At 56.1% G+C, this 17,666-nt stretch overlaps 1 protein-coding gene across 1 annotated transcript; it reads right to left on the minus strand.

Moving 5' to 3' along the window:
* Positions 1–5,212: 5,212 nt before the first annotated feature.
* On the minus strand, positions 5,213–17,403 carry LOC309890659 (serine protease 33-like; the record flags this gene model as incomplete). The annotated part of the gene is made up of 8 exons (XM_082785081.1): positions 5,213–5,314; positions 7,794–7,924; positions 8,989–9,221; positions 10,574–10,724; positions 11,493–11,709; positions 13,194–13,360; positions 15,850–16,127; positions 17,235–17,403. Coding segments are annotated over 8 exons (1,448 nt in total), but the record flags the coding sequence as incomplete, so codon positions are not given.
* Positions 17,404–17,666: the final 263 nt, after the last annotated feature.

A 17,666-nucleotide genomic window follows, 5' to 3' on the forward strand; every position in this document is an offset into this window, starting at 1 on the left:
GGGGAAGGGGGAGGGGCTTCCGGTGGAGGGGGCGGGGCTTGAGGGAGGAAGGGGCGGGGCTAAAGGGGGCGGGGCTTGCGTCCACTTCCGGTCTCGCGGCAACAAAAGGAGGTGAAGGGGGGGAGGGGGGAAAAAAGGGGGAGGGGGGAAATGGGGGGGGGAGGGGGGTCCCCGCGTTGCCTTATAAGGAAAAAGGGGGCGGGGTTAAATCCGGGGGGGTGGGGGGGGCCCGGGGGGGGGGTCACTGGATTGGGGGGGGGGGGAATTGGGGGGGGCCCGGGGTCCTGCCCCTCCCCCAAGCCCCTTTTAGGGTCCCCCAATTAATTTTGGGGGGGGGTCCCAAGGGTCCTTTCCCCCCCCCCAACATTTAGGGTCCCCCTTTCCCCCCCCCAGCCCCCTTTTAGGGTCCCCAATTAATTTGGGGGGGGGTCCTGAGCTTCTTTCCCCCCCCAACCCCTTTTAGGGTCTCCCAATTAATTTGGGGGGGGTCCCGAGGGTCCTTCCCCCCCCCAAACCCAATTTTGGGGGGGTCCTGAGCTCCTTTCCCCCCCCCAGCCCCTTTTAGGGTCCCCAGTTAATTTGGGGGGGGGGTCCCAAGGGTCCTTTCCCCCCCCCAACCCCATTTTAGGGTCCCCCAATTAATTTGGGGGGGGGTCCCGAGGGTCCTTCCCCCCAAAACCCAATTTTGGGGGGGGTCCCGAGCTCCTTTCCCCCCCAACCCATTTTAGGGTCCCCCAATTAATTTTGGGGGGGGTCCTGAGCTTCTTTCCCCCCCAACCCCTTTTAGGGTCTCCCAATTAATTTGGGGGGGGTCCCGAGGGTCCTTCCCCCCCCCAAACCCAATTTTGGGGGGGGTCCCGAGCTCCTTTCCCCTCCCCAGCCCCCTTTTAGGGCCCCCCAATTAATTTTGGGGGGGGGTCCCGAGGGTCCTCCCCCCCCCAACCCCATTTTAGGGTCCCCCAATTAATTTGGGGGGGGTCCCAAACCTCCCCCTGCCCCCCCCCAACATTTAGGGTCCCCCTTTCCCCCCCCACCCCCCTTTTAGGGTCCCCCAATTAATTTGGGGGGGGGTCCCGAGCTCCTTTCCCCCCCAGCCCCCTTTTAGGGCCCCCCCAATTAATTTTGGGGGGGGTCCCAATCTCCCTCCCCCCCCCCCCACCCCCTTTTAGGGTCCCCCCATTCAATTCCGAGCCAAATCCCCCCCCCCTCCCCCCCCAAAATTTTACCCCCCTCCCCAAATTTTACCCCCCCCGTGACCCCCCCCCCCAAAAAATTTAACCCTTTCCCTCCCCCCCCGCGCCCCCACCCCCCCAAAATAACTTAACCCCTTCCTTTCCAGCCTTCCTTTCAGTGGCGCACCCTCCGCCGTGAGATTTGTCAAATTTTGGCTACGCCGCCGGCGCCCCCTCAAGATGGCCGCCGGCCCCGCCGCCCTTCCTCCTCCTCCTCCTCCTCCTCCTCCTCCTCATCCTCCTCTTCCTCCCGGGGGGCCTCCTGCGGGCCCCCCCCCCGGCCTCTTGGCGTGCCCCAAGAGTTTCGGCGCCGCCCCGGCGCTGCGCGCTCACCTGCGAGGACACTGGGGGAGCGTCGGGGGGTGGTATCGGCGACGGTAGCGGCGTGTCGCGATCGCTGGGAGGTATCGGAGTCGGTATCGGCACCGGTATCGCCATGTCGTGATCACCAGGAGTTATCAGGATCGATATTGGCACCGGTATCGGCGTGTCGCGATCACCAGGAGGTATTGGCACCGGTGTCGGCGTCGGTATCGGGGTCAGAAGTGGCGTGTCGCGATCACCGGGAAGTATCAGGATCGGTATCGGCACCGGTATTGCCATGTCGTGATCACCGGGAGTTATTGGCACCGGTATCAGCGTCGGTATCGGCACTGGCAGTGGTGTGTCGTGATCACCAGGCGGTGTCAGTGTTGGTATCGGCACCGGTATCGGCGCTGGTATCGGTGTGTCACGAGCACCGGGTGGTATCGGCACCGGTATCGGCATCAGAAGCGGCGTGTCGCAATCACCGGGTGTTATCGGCATCGGTATCGGCACCGGTATTGCTGTGTCGTGATCACCAGGAGATACCAGCACCGGTATCGGCACCGGTATTGGTATGTCACGATCACCGGGCGCTATCGGCACCGCTATCGGCACCGGTACCAGCGCGTCGTGACCACTGGGAGATATCGGCATCGGTATCGGCACCGGTACCGGCATGTCGCGACCACCAGGCCCTATCGGCACCGGTATTGGCACCGGTATCAGCACCAGTACCGGCATGTCGCGATCACTGGGCGCTATCGGCACCGGTATCGGCACCGGTACCGGCATGTCGCGATCACCGGGACGCACCAAACGGGCGATTTCGGCTGCGGGCACTGCGCCAAGAAGTTCGCCAATTTGGGGGCGCTCAAAGCACCAAAACTCAACAAAAATGGTGTTGGAGGAGCCTCCAGAAGACCTCAACTCAACGGTGACGGCGTTGGAAGACTCTTCGGGGTCATCAACGCCATCAAAGGTGGAAGAAGAGTCTCCAAAAGACCAAAACCCAACAAAAATGACGTTGGAGGAGCTCCAGAAGACCTCAACTCAACGGTGATGGTGTTGGAGGACTCTTCAACATCACCAACACCATTAAAGATGGAAGAAGAGGCTCCAAAAGACCAAAACTCAACAAAAATGGTGTTGGAGGAGTTCCAGAAGACCTCAACTCAACGTTGACGGCATTGGAGGGCTCTTCAACATCACCAACGCCATCAAAGATGGAAGAAGAGTCTCCAAAACCCCAAAACTCAACAAAAATGACGTTGGAGGAGCCTCCAGAAGACCCCAACCCAACGGTGACGGCGTTGGGGACACCGGGGGGGTTTTGGGGTCACCCCAGATCCTTGGGGGTGCCCCAAAGCGCGGCGTTGGGGGGGACAGGTGACGGCGTCGGGGTGCGGGGGGTGCGTCCCCCGGGATTAAATTTGGGTTGTTTTGGAGCGTTTCGGGGGGATTTTGTGCCGGGCGGCGGCAAAATGGGGTTAGGGGGGCCGAAATGGGTCCCGAATTGGGTTCAGGACCCCCAAAATGGGGCTGGGAGGCCCGAAATGGGGTTGGGGGGCCCGAAATGGGGTTGGGGGGACCTAAATGGGTCCCAAATTGGGTTCAGGGCCCCCAAAATGGGGTTTGGGATCCCCAAAATGGGGCTGGGGGGGACCGAAATGGGGTTGGGGGGACCTAAATGGGTCCCGAATTGGGTTTGGGACCCCAAAAATGGGGCTGGAGACCCCCAAAATGGGGTTGGGGGGGCCGAAATGGGGTTGGGGGGACCTAAATGGGTCCCAAATTGGGTTCAGGGCCCCCAAAATGGGGCTGGAGACCCCCAAAATGGGGCTGGGGGGACCTAAATGTGCCCTGAATTGGGTTGGGGACCCCAATAATGGGGTTTGGGACCCCCAAAATGGGGCTGGGGGCACCTGAAATGGGGCTGGGGGGCCCTAAATGGGGCTGGGGGGCCCTAAATGTGCCCTGAATTGGGTTGGGGACCCCCAAAATGGGGCTGAAGACCCTGAAACGGGGTCGGGGACCCCAAAAGTCCCCCAAATCGGGTCTCCGGACCCTAAGATGCGACCAAGACCCCCCCCCAAAGCGCTTGAAATCCTATAAAAAACCCCAAAAAGAGGCCGGGGGGGAGGGGCTGCAAACCACCACCACTTTATTGCTCCATCCTTGTCCCCCCCCCACCCCAAAAAAAAAAAAGGGGGGGTTCAGGCGTTGCCGGAACCTTCCCAAATATCGGGGTCCTGAGGGATTTGGGGGTGCTGCCAGGTTTCGGGGTCCCCGGGTTCCTCCAGGGGTTCGGGGCGATCCCAAAAATCGGGGTCCTGAGGGGGCGACCCCGTGGGGCTGGGGGGCTCCCGGTCACCTGAGTCCTCCGAGGGTTTGGGGTCTTCGGAAGGTTTGGGGTCCTCCACGGGGTTGGGGGGGCCTCGAGCGTTGGGGTCTTCTGTAGGGTTGGGGTCTTCTGTAGGGTTGGGGTCTTCTGTAGGGTTGAGGTCTTCGACGGGTTTGGGGGATCCTTGATTATTGGGGTCTTCAGGTTTGGGGTCTTCAGGAGTTTTGGGGTTTTCAGTAGGGTTGACGTCTTCCATGGGTTTGGGGGATCCCCGAACATTGGGGTCTTCAGAAGGTTTGGGGTTTTCGGAAGGTTTTGGGTTTTCAGAAGGTTTGGGGTCTTCAGAAGTTTTGGGGTCTTCTGTAGGGTTGACGTCTTCTATGGGTTTGGGGGATCCCCGATTATTGGGGTCTTCAGTAGGGTTGAGGTCTTCCAAAGGTTTGGGATTTTCAGAAGGTTTGGGGTTTTCAGAAGGTTTCGGGTTTTCAGAAGGTTTGGGATTTTCAGGTTTGGGATTTTCAGAAGGTTTGGGGTTCTCAGTAGGGTTGAGGTCTTCAGAAGGTTTAGGATTTTCAGAAGGTTTTGGGTTTTCAGAAGGTTTGGGATTTTCAGGTTTGGGATTTTCAGGTTTGGGATTTTCAGGTTTGGGGTTTTCAGAAGGTTTGGGATTTTCAGGTTTGGGATTTTCAGAAGGTTTGGGATTTCCAGAAGGTTTCGGGTTTTCAGAAGGTTTGGGATTTTCAGGTTTGGGATTTTCAGGTTTGGGATTTTCAGGTTTGGGATTTTCAGAAGGTTTGGGATTTCCAGAAGGTTTCGGGTTTTCAGAAGGTTTGGGATTTTCAGAAGGTTTGGGATTTTCAGGTTTGGGATTTTCAGAAGGTTTGGGATTTTCAGTAGGTTTGGGATTTTCAGAAGGTTTGGGATTTTCAGGTTTGGGATTTTCAGAAGGTTTGGGATTTTCAGAAGGTTTGGGGTTCTCAGTAGGGTTGAGGTCTTCAGAAGGTTTAGGATTTTCAGGTTTGGGATTTTCAGGTTTGGGATTTTCAGGTTTGGGATTTTCAGAAGGTTTGGGGTTTTCAGAAGGTTTGGGATTTTCAGAAGGTTTGGGATTTTCAGGTTTGGGATTTTCAGTAGGTTTGGGATTTTCAGTAGGGTTGAGGTCTTCCGTGGGTTTGGGCGATCCTCGAACGCCGGGGTCCGCCGGGGGCTGCGGGGTCCCCCAAAAAGTGGGGTCGTCGGGTTCCTCGGCCTCTTTGGGGTCGCTTTTGGGGTCTCCGAGTCGCTGGCCTGCGAGGACGGGGGTCCTGGTTCGTAGAGGGGGACGGCATCGGGGGTCCCGGGGGGGCCCCCCTCCGGGGCAACCCCCCCCGATGGCCGTCCCCGCTAAGAACCAGACCCCCCGTTCCTCGCAGGCCAGCGGGGAGCCCGGGTCCAGCTGCGGGGAGACCCCAAAAGCGACCCCAAAAGGGGTAGCGGTGAGCCAAAAGGGCCAAAATCCCATAAAGTAGGAGTTAGGAATCCCCAAAGCCCCAAAAGCGACCCCAAAAGAGGAAGCGATGAGCCAAAAATCCCAAAATCCCATGAAATCGTGACTAGGAATCCCAAAAGCGACCCCAAAAGCGACCCCAAAAGAGGCAGAGATGAGCCAAAAGGGCCAAAATCCCATAAAATAGGAATTAGGAATTCCAAAAGCCCCAAAAGCGACCCCAAAAGAGGAAGCGATGAGCCAAAAATCCCCAAATCCCATAAAACTGGAGCTAGGAATCCCAAAAGCAACCCCAAAAGCGACCCCAAAAGAGGCAGTGATGAAGCAAAAGGGGCAAAATCCCTTAAAATGGGAACTAGGAATTCCAAAAGCCCCAAAAGCGACCCCAAAAGAGGAAGCAATGAGCCAAAAATCCCCAAATCCCATAAATCTGGAAGTAGGAATCCCAAAAGTGACCCCAAAAGGGGCAGCGGTGAGGCAAAAATCCCCAAATCCCATAAAATAGGAGTTAGGAATCCCCAAAGCCCCAAAAGTGACCCCAAAAGAGGAAGCGATGAGTCAAAAATCCCAAAATCCCATAAATTCGGAACTCGAAATCCCAAAAGCAACCCCAAAAGTAACCCCAAAAGAGCCAGAGATGAGCCAAAAGGGCCAAAATCCCATAAAATAGGAGTTAGGAATCCCCAAAGCCCCAAAAGCGACCCCAAAAGAGGAAGCGATGAGTCAAAAATCCCAAAATCCCATAAATTCGGAACTCGAAATCCCAAAAGCGACCCCAAAAGGGGCAGCGGTGAGGCAAAAATCCCGAAATCCCATAAAATAGGAGTTAGGAATTCCAAAAGCCCCAAAAGCGACCCCGAAAGAGGAAGCGATGAGCCAAAAATCCCCAAATCCCATAAAACTGGAGCTAGGAATCCCAAAAGTGACCCCAAAACTGACCCCAAAAGGCAGCAGTGAGCCAAAAATCCCCAAATCCCATAAAATAGGAACTAGGAATCCCAAAAGCCCCAAAAGTGACCCCAAAAGAGGCAGCGATGACTCAAAAATCCCAAAATCCCATAAAATGGGCACTAGGAATCCCAAAAGCGACCCCAAAAGAGGCAGCGGTGAGGCAAAAATCCCCAAATCCCATAAAATAGGAATTAGGAATTCCAAAAGCCCCAAAAGCGACCCCAAAAGAGGAAGCGATGAGCCAAAAATCCCCAAATCCCATAAAACTGGAGCTAGGAATCCCAAAAGCGACCCCAAAAGTGACCCCAAAAGGCAGCGATGAGCCAAAAATCCCCAAATCCCATAAATCTGGAAGTAGGAATCCCAAACGTGACCCCAAAAGTAACCCCAAAAGAGGCAGCGGTGAGCCAAAAGGGCCAAAATCCCATAAAATAGGAGTTAGGAATACCCAAAGCCCCAAAAGCGACCCCAAAAGAGGAAGCGATGAGCCAAAAATCCCAAAATCTCATAAAATGGGAACTCAAAATCCCAAAAGCAACCCCAAAAGCGACCCCAAAAGAGCCAGAGATGAGCCAAAAGGGCCAAAATCCCATAAAATAGGAGTTAGGAATCCCCAAAGCCCCAAAAGCGACCCCAAAAGAGGAAGCGATGAGTCAAAAATCCCAAAATCCCATAAATTCGGAACTCGAAATCCCAAAAGTGACCCCAAAAGGGGCAGCGGTGAGGCAAAAATCCCCAAATCCCATAAAATAGGAACTAGGAATTCCAAAAGCCCCAAAAGCGACCCTAAAAGAGGAAGCGATGAGCCAAAAATCCCCAAATCCCATAAAACGGGAACTAGGAATCCCAAAAGTGATCCCAAAAGCCCCCAAAGTGACCCAAACTCACCCAAATCCCCCCCAGATATGACCTAGGAACCCCAAAAGTGACCCCAAAAGCCCCCCAGGACCTCAAAAAGACCCCAAAAGGGACTCCAAAAGGGACAAAATGACCCCAAAAGGGACAAAACGGCCCCAAAACCCCCCCTGGAACCCCAAAAAGCCCCAAAAAGCAACCCCAAAAGGAACCCCAAAAGACCCCAAAAACCCCAAAAGACCCCAAAAGGGACCTCAGGAGGGGACGTGGGGGACACTGGGAGGGACACGGGGACCCCAAAAGGGACAAAATGACCCCAAAAGGGACAAAACGGCCCCAAAACCCCCCCTGGAACCCCAAAAAGCCCCAAAAAGCAACCCCAAAAGGAACCCCAAAAGACCCCAAAAACCCCAAAAGACCCCAAAAGGGACCTCAGGAGGGGACGTGGGGGACACTGGGAGGGACACGGGGACCCCAAAAGGGACAAAACGACCCCAAAAGGGACAAAACGGCCCCAAAACCCCCCTGGAACCCCAAAAAGCCCCAAAAAGCGACCCCAAAACGGACCCCACAAGACCCCAAAAACCCCAAAAAACCCTAAAAGCCCCCAAAACGCGCTCACCTGGCAGGCGGTGCCGTTGGGGACGGCGACCCCAAAAGTGTCCCCGGCGCTGTCCCCGATGTCCCCGGGGGGCTCCAGGGGCGTCACCTCCGCGCTGCCCAGCGCCGGGGGCGGGGCCGGCTCTGGGGACACTGGGGACATTTGGGGACGTTTTGGGATTTTGGGGATTTTGGGGTCAATGGGGGGCATTTGGGGTCAATGGGGTCATTGGGGGCATTGGGGACATTTGGGGACATTTGGGGTCATTGGGGTGTTGGGGACACTAGGGACGTTTGGGGGCATTTGGGGTCATTGGGGACATTTGGGGATTTTGGGGACATTTGGGGTCATTTGGGGTCAATGGGGGGCATTTGGGGACATTTGGGGTCAATGGGGTCATTTGGGGATATTTGGGGATGTTTGGGGACATTTGGGGGCATTTGGGGACATTTGGGGTCATTGGGGACATTTGGGGACATTTGGGGTCATTTGGGGTCAATGGGGGGCATTTGGGGACATTTGGGGGCATTTGGGGTCAATGGGGTCATTGGGGGCATTGGGGACATCGGGGACATTTGGGGACATTTCGGGATTTTGGGGATATTTGGGGACATTTGGGGACATTTGGGGTCAATGGGGGACAATGAGGACATTTGGGGATATTTGGGGTCAATGGGGGATATTTGGGGATGTTTGGGGATTTGGGGGACATTTGGGGTCAATAGGGACATTTGGGGGTGTTGGGGACATTTGGGGTCAGGATCATTGGGGTCATTGGGATTGGGGCCAATGAGGTCATTGGGATCGGGGTCATTGGGGTCACCGGGATTAGGGTCATTGGGATTGGGATTATTGGGGTCATTGGGATCATTGGGGTCATTGGGGTCACCACTTATGGGATCATTGGGGTCATTGGGATTGGGGTCATTGGGGTCATTGGAAACGGGATCATTGGGATTGGGATTATTGGGGTCATCGGGATCATTGGGGTCACTGGGATCGTTGGGGTCATTGGGATCGGGGTCATTGGGGTCACCGGGATTGGGATCATTGGGAACGGGATCATTGGGGTCATCGGGATCATTGGGGTCACCACTTATGGGATCATTGGGGTCACCGGGATCGGGGCCATCGGGGTCACCGGGATCGGGGCCATCGGGGTCACGGGGAACGGGATCGTTGGGGACCCCGTAGGCGACCCCATAAGGGGACTCACTTTTAGGGCCGAGCAGGGCCCAGCAGCGGGTTCCGGGGGGTCGCCGGTGGTTCCTATAGGGCAGGCAGAGGGGGCGCAGCGCCGGCCCCGACCCTAAAACCCCCTGGAGCCGTAATAGGGCCAGGTCCCGGCCCCGGCCCGGCCCTATATAGGCCCCGTGTAGGGTCAGGCGCGCGCCCGCCCGCGTCTCCGACCCCAAAACCGTCGCCTGCCACGCCTCGGCTGCCTGGCGCCTGGAAAAGGGGGGGATATAGGGTCAGGGGGCGGCCCTATAAGGGAGAGGGGGCCCTAAAAGGGTCGGGGGGGGGCTAAAAGGGGAGATCCTAAAAGGGGAGAGCCTAAAAGGGAAGGGGAGATCCTAAAAGGGGAGATCCTAAAAGGGAAGGGGGGAGCTTAAAAGGGGAGATCCTAAAAGGGGAGATCCTAAAAGGGAAGGGGAGATCCTAAAAGGGAAGGGGAGATCCTAAAAGGGAAGGGGAGATCCTAAAAGGAGAGATCCTAAAAGGGAAGGGGAGATCCTAAAAGGGGAGATCCTAAAAGGATAGGGTCTTAATAGGATTTTGGGGTTTTCAGGGGGTCTCTATGGGGTTTTGGGGTTTCCATGGGGCCTCAATAGGGTTTTGGGGTTTCCATAGGATCTTAATAGGATTTTGGGGTTTTCATGGGGTTTCTATGGGGTTTTGGGATTTCCATAGGATCTTAGGATTTTGGGATTTCCTTAAGATCTTAATAGGATTTTGGTTTTTTTTATAGGATTTCTATAGGATTTTGGGGTTTTCATCGGATCTCTATAGGATTTTGGGGTTTCCATAGGACCTCTATAGGATTTTGGGGTTTTCATGGGGTCTCTATTGGGTTTTAGGGTTTCCATAGGATCTTAGGATTTGGGGATTTCCATAGGATCTTGATAGGATTTTGGGATTTCTATAGGATCTCTATAGGATTTGTTTTTTTTTATAGGATCTCTATAGGATTTTGGCATTTTCATGGGATTTCTATAGGATTTTGGTGTTTCCATAGGATTTCTATAGGATTTTGAGGTTTTCATAGGGTTTCTATGGGATTTTGAGGTTTTCATGGGATTTCTATAGGATTTTGGGGTTTTCATGGGGTCTCTATTGGGTTTTAGGGTTTCCATAGGATATTAGGATTTGGGGATTTCTATAGGATCTCTATAGGATTTGGGTTTTTTTATAGGATCTCTATAGGATTTTGGGGTTTTCACGGGATTTCTATAGGATTTTGGCGTTTCCATAGGATTTCTGTAGGATTTTGAGCTTTTCACGGCATTTCTATGGGATTTTGGGGTTTCCATAGGGTCTCTATGGGGTTTTGGGGTCTTAATAGGATCTCTATGGGGTTTTGGGGTTTCCATAGGATCTTAGGATTTGGGGATTTCTATAGGATCTCTATAGGATTTGGGTATTTTTATAGGATCTCTATAGGATTTTGGGGTTTTCACGGGATTTCTATAGGATTTTGAGCTTTTCATAGGATTTCTGTAGGATTTTGAGCTTTTCACGGGATTTCTATGGGATTTTGGGGTTTCCAGGGGTCCCGAAGGCCTTTTGGGGTCGCCACTCACCCTATAAAGCAGTGGGCGGCCGTCAGCACCCAGCTCTCGGCCACCAGGGCCCCCCCGCAGCGGTGGCGTCCCCCAAAAACCAGGCTGACGTACCAGGGCCACCCCGAGCCCGGGGGGGGCGCCAGGGGGGGCCCCCCCTGCATCCCACAACCTGTAGGGTCGGGAGAAGAAATAGGGTCAGGGGGGCGGGTAATAGGGTCAGCCCCTACGAGGGGATTTGGGGGGGGTTGGGGTGGCCCCACGGTGTTATTGGGGGAGGAATGGGGGGGAAATGGGGTTTTGGGGGGGGGTTTATGGGGTTTTGGGGTTTCTGGGGGGGTTTATAGGGTTTGGGGTGGCCCCATCCTATTATTGGGGGGGAAATGGGGGGGTTTATGGGGTCTCAGTGGGGTTTTGGGGTTTCCTATGGGGTTTTAATAGGGTTTGGGTTTCCCCACCCTATTATTGGGGTCCAAATGGGTGGAATCAGTGGGATTTTGGGGTTTCCTATGGGGTTTTAATAGGATTTGGGGCTCCCCCACCCCATTATTGCAATCTAAATGCGATCCCAATGGGATTTCAGCATTCCCAATGGGATTTTAACGGGATTTTAATAGGATTTGGGGCTCCCCACCCCATCATTGCAATCTGAATGGGATCCCAATGGGATTTCAGCACTCCCAATGGGATTTTGACATTCCCAATGGGATTTTAATGGGATTTTAATGGGATTTTAATAGCATTTGGGGCTCCCCCACCCCATCATTGCAATCTAAATGGGATCCCAATAGGATTTCAGCATTCCCAATAGGATTTCAGCATTCCTAATGGGATTTTAACGGGATTTTAATAGGATTTCCCCCCTCCCCGCCCCCAAACCCTTGCGGGGTGCCCCATAACCCCCCCAAAAAAACCCCCAAAAGCCCCCCAAAACACTCACCCATGCACTTGCCGTCCTCCAGGCCTGGGGGGGGCGGTGGGGGGGGCGGGGGGAAGGCGGCGGGGGGGACGTGGCCCCGTAGCCAGCCGGCGTGGGCCGCTAGCCCCGTGGCCAGCACCGGCCCGTTGGGGCGGCCGCAGCCCACGGCGAAGCTCAGCACCCCCGCCTGCACCCAGCGGCCCCCCGAAAAGCAGGACAGGGGGCCCCCCGAGTCCGCCTGGGGGGGGGGAAAAACCCTATAGGTTGGTTATGGGGTCCCTATAGACCCCCCCTATATGATTATGGGGCTGGAGAACCTATTAATTGGTTGTAGGGACCCTAAAACCCTCCCTAAGGGGGAAATCCTATAGCGACCCTAAAACCTGCCCCATATGGCTGTGGGGCTGGAGACCCTATAGGTTGGTTATGGGGTCCCTAAAACCCCCCCTATATGATTATGGGGCTGGAGAACCCATAGGGAGCTTGTAGGGAGCCTAAAACCCTCCTGAATTTGTCTAAGGGGGGAGATCCTATAGCGACCCTAAAAGTTCCCCGAGTCCGCCTGGGGGGGGAAAAACCCTATAGGTTGGTTATGGGGTCCCTATAGATCCCCCCTATATGATTATGGGGCTGGAGAACCTATTAATTGGTTGTAGGGACCCTAAAAACCTCCCTAAGGGGGGAATCCTATAGCGACCCTAAAACCCGCCCTATATGGCTGTGGGGGGGCAGACCCTATAGGTTGGTTACGGGGACCCTATAGACCCCTGGACCTGACACTATTCTCCTCACCCCAATGTCCCCAACACCCCAAATGTCCCCCATTGACCCCAAATGTCCCCAATGTCCCCAAAACCCCCCAAATGTCCCCAAGACCCCAAATGTCCCGAAATGTCCCCAAACGTCCCCAAATGTCCCCAAGACCCCAAATGTCCCCAACATCCCCCCAACGTCCCGAAGACCCCAAATATCGCCAAACATCCCCAAAACCCCACAAACGTCCCCAAAACCCCACAAACGTCCCCAAAACCCCCCAAACGACCCCAAATCCCCCCAAATGTCCCTGATATCCCCAACGTCCCCAAATGTCCCCAAACGTCCCCAAAACCCCCCCAAAAGCCCCCCAAACCCCCCCAAACGACCCCAAATCCCCCCAAAACCCCCCAAATCCCCCCAAAACCCCCCAAATCCCCCCGAAACCCCCAACATCCCCCCAAACGACCCCAAATCCCCCCAAACCCCCCCAAACCCCCCCAAAACCCCCCAAACCCCCCAAATGTCCCCAAACGTCCCCAAGACCCCAAATGTCCCAAAATGTCCCCAAACGTCCCCAAATGTCCCCAAATGTCCCCAAGACCCCAAATGTCCCCAACATCCCCCCAACGTCCCGAAGACCCCAAATATCCCCAAACGTCCCCAAAACCCCCCAAATATCCCCAAAACCCCCCAAACAACCCCAAACCCCCCCAAACCCCCCCAAACGACCCCAAACATCCCCAAAACCCCCCCAAACACCCCAAACGTCCCCAAAAGCCCCCAAACATCCCCAAATGTCCCCAACACCCCCAACATCCCCCCAACGTCCCCAAGACCTCAAATGTCCCCAACACCCCCAACATCCCCAAAACCCCAAACGACCCCAAAAACCCCCCAAAACTCCCCCAAATCCCCCCAAACCCCCCCAAATGTCCCCAAACGTCCCCAAATGTCCCCCCCCGGTACCTGGCAGGCCCCGCGGCCGCCCTCCTTGCCGCCGGCGCACACCATGCCGGGGCGCGCCGGGCGGGCCAGGTCGCGGCGCCGCAGGTTGGAGTAGAGGCAGTTGCAGGTGGGGGCGCTCAGGAGGTCCAAGGAGACCTTCTGCAGGGGGGACCCCGCCGGGAGGGACACTGCGGGGGGACAAGGGGGGGGTGGGGGGGTTGGGGGAGGGGTGGGGGGGACAATCGGGGAGGTTGTCCGTCATGGAGAAGCTCTACTGTGGAGGTCTTCCATCATGGAGATCGTCCATCATGGAGATTGTCCATCATGGAGGTCGTCCACCATGGAGAACCTCTACTGTTGAGGTCTTCCATCATGGAGAACCTCTACCATGGAGAACATCGACCATGGAGAACGTTCATCATGGAGGTCGTCCACCATGGAGAACCTCTACCATGGAGAACGTCCATTATGGGGATCCACCACCATGGAGAACCTCTACTGTTGAGGTCTTCCATCATGGAGAACCTCTACCATGAAGATCGTCCATCATGGAGTTCATCCATCATGGAGGTCGTCCATCATGGAGAACCTCTACTATGGAGATCATCCACCATGGGGTCAACCACCATGGAGATCTTCCATCATGGAGGTCGTCCATCATAGAGAACCTCTACCATGAAGATCGTCCATCATGGAGGTCTTCCACCATGGAGATCGTCCATCATGGAGAACCTCTACCATGGAGAACCTCTACCATGGAGAACCTTTACTATGGAGATCGTCCACCATGGAGGTCTTCCATCATGGAGGTCGTCCATCATGGAGAACCTCTACCATGGAGAACGTCCATTATGGGGATCCACCACCATGGAGAACCTCTACCATGGAGGTCGTCCACCATGGAGAACCTCTACTGTTGAGGTCTTCCATCACGGAGAACCTCTACCATGGAGATCTTCCATCATGGAGGTCGTCCATCATGGAGAACCTCTACCATGGAGAAACTCTACCATGGAGGTCGTCCATCATGGAGGTCTTCCATCATGGAGGTCGTCCATCATGGAGAACGTCCATTATGGGGATCCACCACCATGGAGAAACTCTACCATGGAGATCGTCCACCATGGAGGTCTTCCACCATGGAGGTCGTCCATCATGGAGAACCTCTACCATGGAGAACGTCCATCATGGAGATCAACCATCATGGAGATCTTCCATCATGGAGGTTGTCCATCATGGAGATTGTCCATCGTGGAGGTCTTCCATCATGGAGAACCTCTACCATGGAGAACGTCCATTATGGGGATCCACCACCATGGAGAACCTCTACCATGGAGGTCGTCCACCATGGAGAACCTCTACTGTTGAGGTCTTCCATCACGGAGAACCTCTACCATGGAGATCTTCCATCATGGAGGTCGTCCATCATGGAGAACCTCTACCATGGAGAAACTCTACCATGGAGGTCGTCCATCATGGAGGTCGTCCATCATGGAGAACCTCTACTGTGGAGGTCTTCCATCATGGAGGTCGTCCATCATGGAGATCAACCATCATGGAGATCTTCCATCATGGAGGTCGTCCATCATGGAGAACCTCTACCATGGAGAACCTCTACCATGGAGATCTTCCATCATGGAGGTTGTCCATCATGGAGAACCTCTACCATGGAGAATGTCCATCATGGAGATCGTCCATCATGGAGGTCTTCCATCATGGGGGTCATCCATCATGGAGAACGTCCATTATGGGGATCCACCACCATGGAGAAACTCTACCATGGAGATCATCCATCATGGAGAACCTCTACCATGGAGATCGTCCACCATGGAGGTCGTCCAACATGGAGAACCTCTACCATGGAGAAACTCTGCCATGGAGAACCTCTACCATGACGTTCTTCCACCATGGAGATCGTCCATCATGGAGAACCTCTACCATGGAGAACCTCTACCATGGAGAACCTCTACCATGGAGGTCGTCCATCATGGAGGTCGTCCAACATGGAGAAACTCTACCATGGAGAACGTCCATCATGGAGAACTTCTACCATGGAGAACCTCTACCCCAAAAATCAAGAACCCCTCATGGACACCCCCACGAAGACCCCAATGATCAGGAACCCCCTGGTGGACACCCCAAAGATCAAGAACCCCAATCAGGAACCCCCCGTGGAGACCCCCAAAATCAAGAACGCTGATCAGGAACACCCCACAGACACCCCAAAGATCAAGAACCCCAATCAGGAACCCCCATGGAGACCCAAATGATCAAGAACCCCCCCCATGGACCCCCCAAAGATCAGGAACCCCAATCAGAAACCCCCCATGAAGACCCCAGTGATCAAGAACCCCCCGTGGAGACCCCAAAGATCAAGAACCCCAATCAGGAACCCCCACGGACACCCCAAAGATCAAGAACCCCCCCCACGAACCCCCCAAAAATCAAGAACCCCCCCCGGACACCCCCACGAAGACCCCAACGATCAGCAACCCCGCTCTAGAACCCCCCCCCTTGGACACCCCCCCCCACCAGCACCCCGATACCGAGGAAGCGCCCGCGAAGACCCCGTCCCAACGAGCTCCAGCACCCCCCAGCCCCCAGTAGCCCCCCGGTAGCCCCCCGGTAGCCCCCCGGTAGCCCCCCCGGTAGCCCCCCCCGGTAGCCCCCGGCTCACCGTTCTCGGCCACGTTGCCCCAGCCGGTGAGCCAGCACGGGGTGCCGAAGGCGAAGGGGTAACGGGGTTGGGGCAAGCAGATGGTGCCCACCCGGGGGCCCAGGACCACCGGGGTCACCAGGCGGGCTAGCGCCAGGTCGTGGCCACCTTCCACCTGCCGGTAGTCCTCGTGGACCACCACCTCGGCCACCGCTCGTTCCTGGCCGCCGGGCTCGTGGAGCCGGAGCCGGCCCACCACCGCCGTCCAGGCCCCGGGTTCCGCGCGGCTCCCGTTGGGCCTGGGGGGGGTGTGGGGATGGTGGCTGGGTGATCTAAGTTGGGTTCTAGGTGTCCCAACTCAGGTTCTAGGTGATGGGGTGGTGGTGGTGGTGTTCTAGGTGTCCCAACTCGGGTTCTAGGTGTCCCAACCCAGGTTCTAGGTGACGGGGTGGTGGTGGTGTTCTTCTAGGTGCCCCAACTCGAGTTCTAGGTGTCCCAACTCGGGTTCTAGGTGTCCCAACCCGGGTTCTAGGTGACGGGGTGGTGGTGGTGGTGTTCTAGGTGTCCCAACCCGGGTTCTAGGTGACGGGGGGTGGTGGTGGTGGTGGTGGTAGTGGTGTTCTAGGTGTCCCAACTCGGGTTCTAGGTGTCCCAACCCGGGTTCTAGGTGACGGGGTGGTGGTGGCAGTGGTGTTCTCGGTGTCCCAACTCGGGTTCTAGGTGACCCAACCCAGGTTCGAGGTGCCCCCCCCAAGAGGATCTGGGTGCCCCTATGGGTTATTGGTGTCCCAACCTGGGTTCTAGGTGTCCCAACGCCAGTTCTAGGTGTCCCCCCAAAAGGATCTGGGTGCCCCTACGAGTTATGGGTGTCCCAACCCGGGTTCTAGGTTACCCATGGATTTCTAGGTGACCCAACCCGGGTTCTAGGTGACCCAACCCTGGATCTAGGTGGTCCAAGAGGGTTCTGGGTAGCCCAATGAGGACCTAGGTGACCTAACAGGGATCTAGGTAGCCCAATGAGGATCTAGATAGCCCAATGGAGTTCTGGGTAGCCCGATGAGGACCTAGGTGACCTAATGGGGTTCTGGGTAGCCCAATGAGGATCTAGGTGGCCCAATGGGGTTCTGGGTAGCCCAATGAGGATCTAGGTAGCCCGGTGAGGATCTAGGTAGCCCAATGGAGTTCTGGGTAGCCCAGTGAGGATCTAGATAGCCCAATGAGGATTTAGGTGGCCCAATGGGGTTCTGGGTAGCCCGATGAGGATCTAGGTGGCCCAACGGAGTTCTGGATGGCCCAATTGAGTTCTGGATGGCCCAATGAGAATCTAGATAGCCCGACACGCCCTCCCGGGGCTCCCCACCCCCCACCCCGCCCCCCCACCCCCCGGCAACTCCCCGGGGACTCACCCTTGGAAGCAGTGGGCGGCCGAGAGCACCCACTGGGGGGCGATGAGGGTGCCCCCGCAGAAATGTTGCCCCTTCAGCTGGAGGCTCACTTGCCAGGGCCACTCGCCGGGCCGGGCGGCCGCGCCCCCCACCACGCGGCCCAGCTCCCGCTGCCGCCCGCACTCCAGCTCTGCACCCAGAACCCATCAGCGAGGCCGTCGGGGGGGCCCCCACGTCCCCTTTTTTTCCTCCCCCCACCCCAAAAAAAAAATAAGGGGACGCCCGCCCGGGGGGTTGCGTCACCCCCCCCCAACACAACCCCGATTTCAAAAGATTTCGACAGCGGGGCAGGGAAATTGCAGCAACGGCGCGGGGTTGGGTGCTGGGGGTGGCCGGATGCTTAATTTGCCCCCCCCCCGTGTAAGGATGGCACCCTTGGGTGCTCCCCCACCC

Source organism: Aythya marila (genome assembly GCF_965140915.1).
Source record: "Aythya marila genome assembly, contig: HAP1_HAP1_SCAFFOLD_1052, whole genome shotgun sequence".
NCBI classification, from domain to species: Eukaryota; Metazoa; Chordata; class Aves; order Anseriformes; family Anatidae; genus Aythya; species Aythya marila.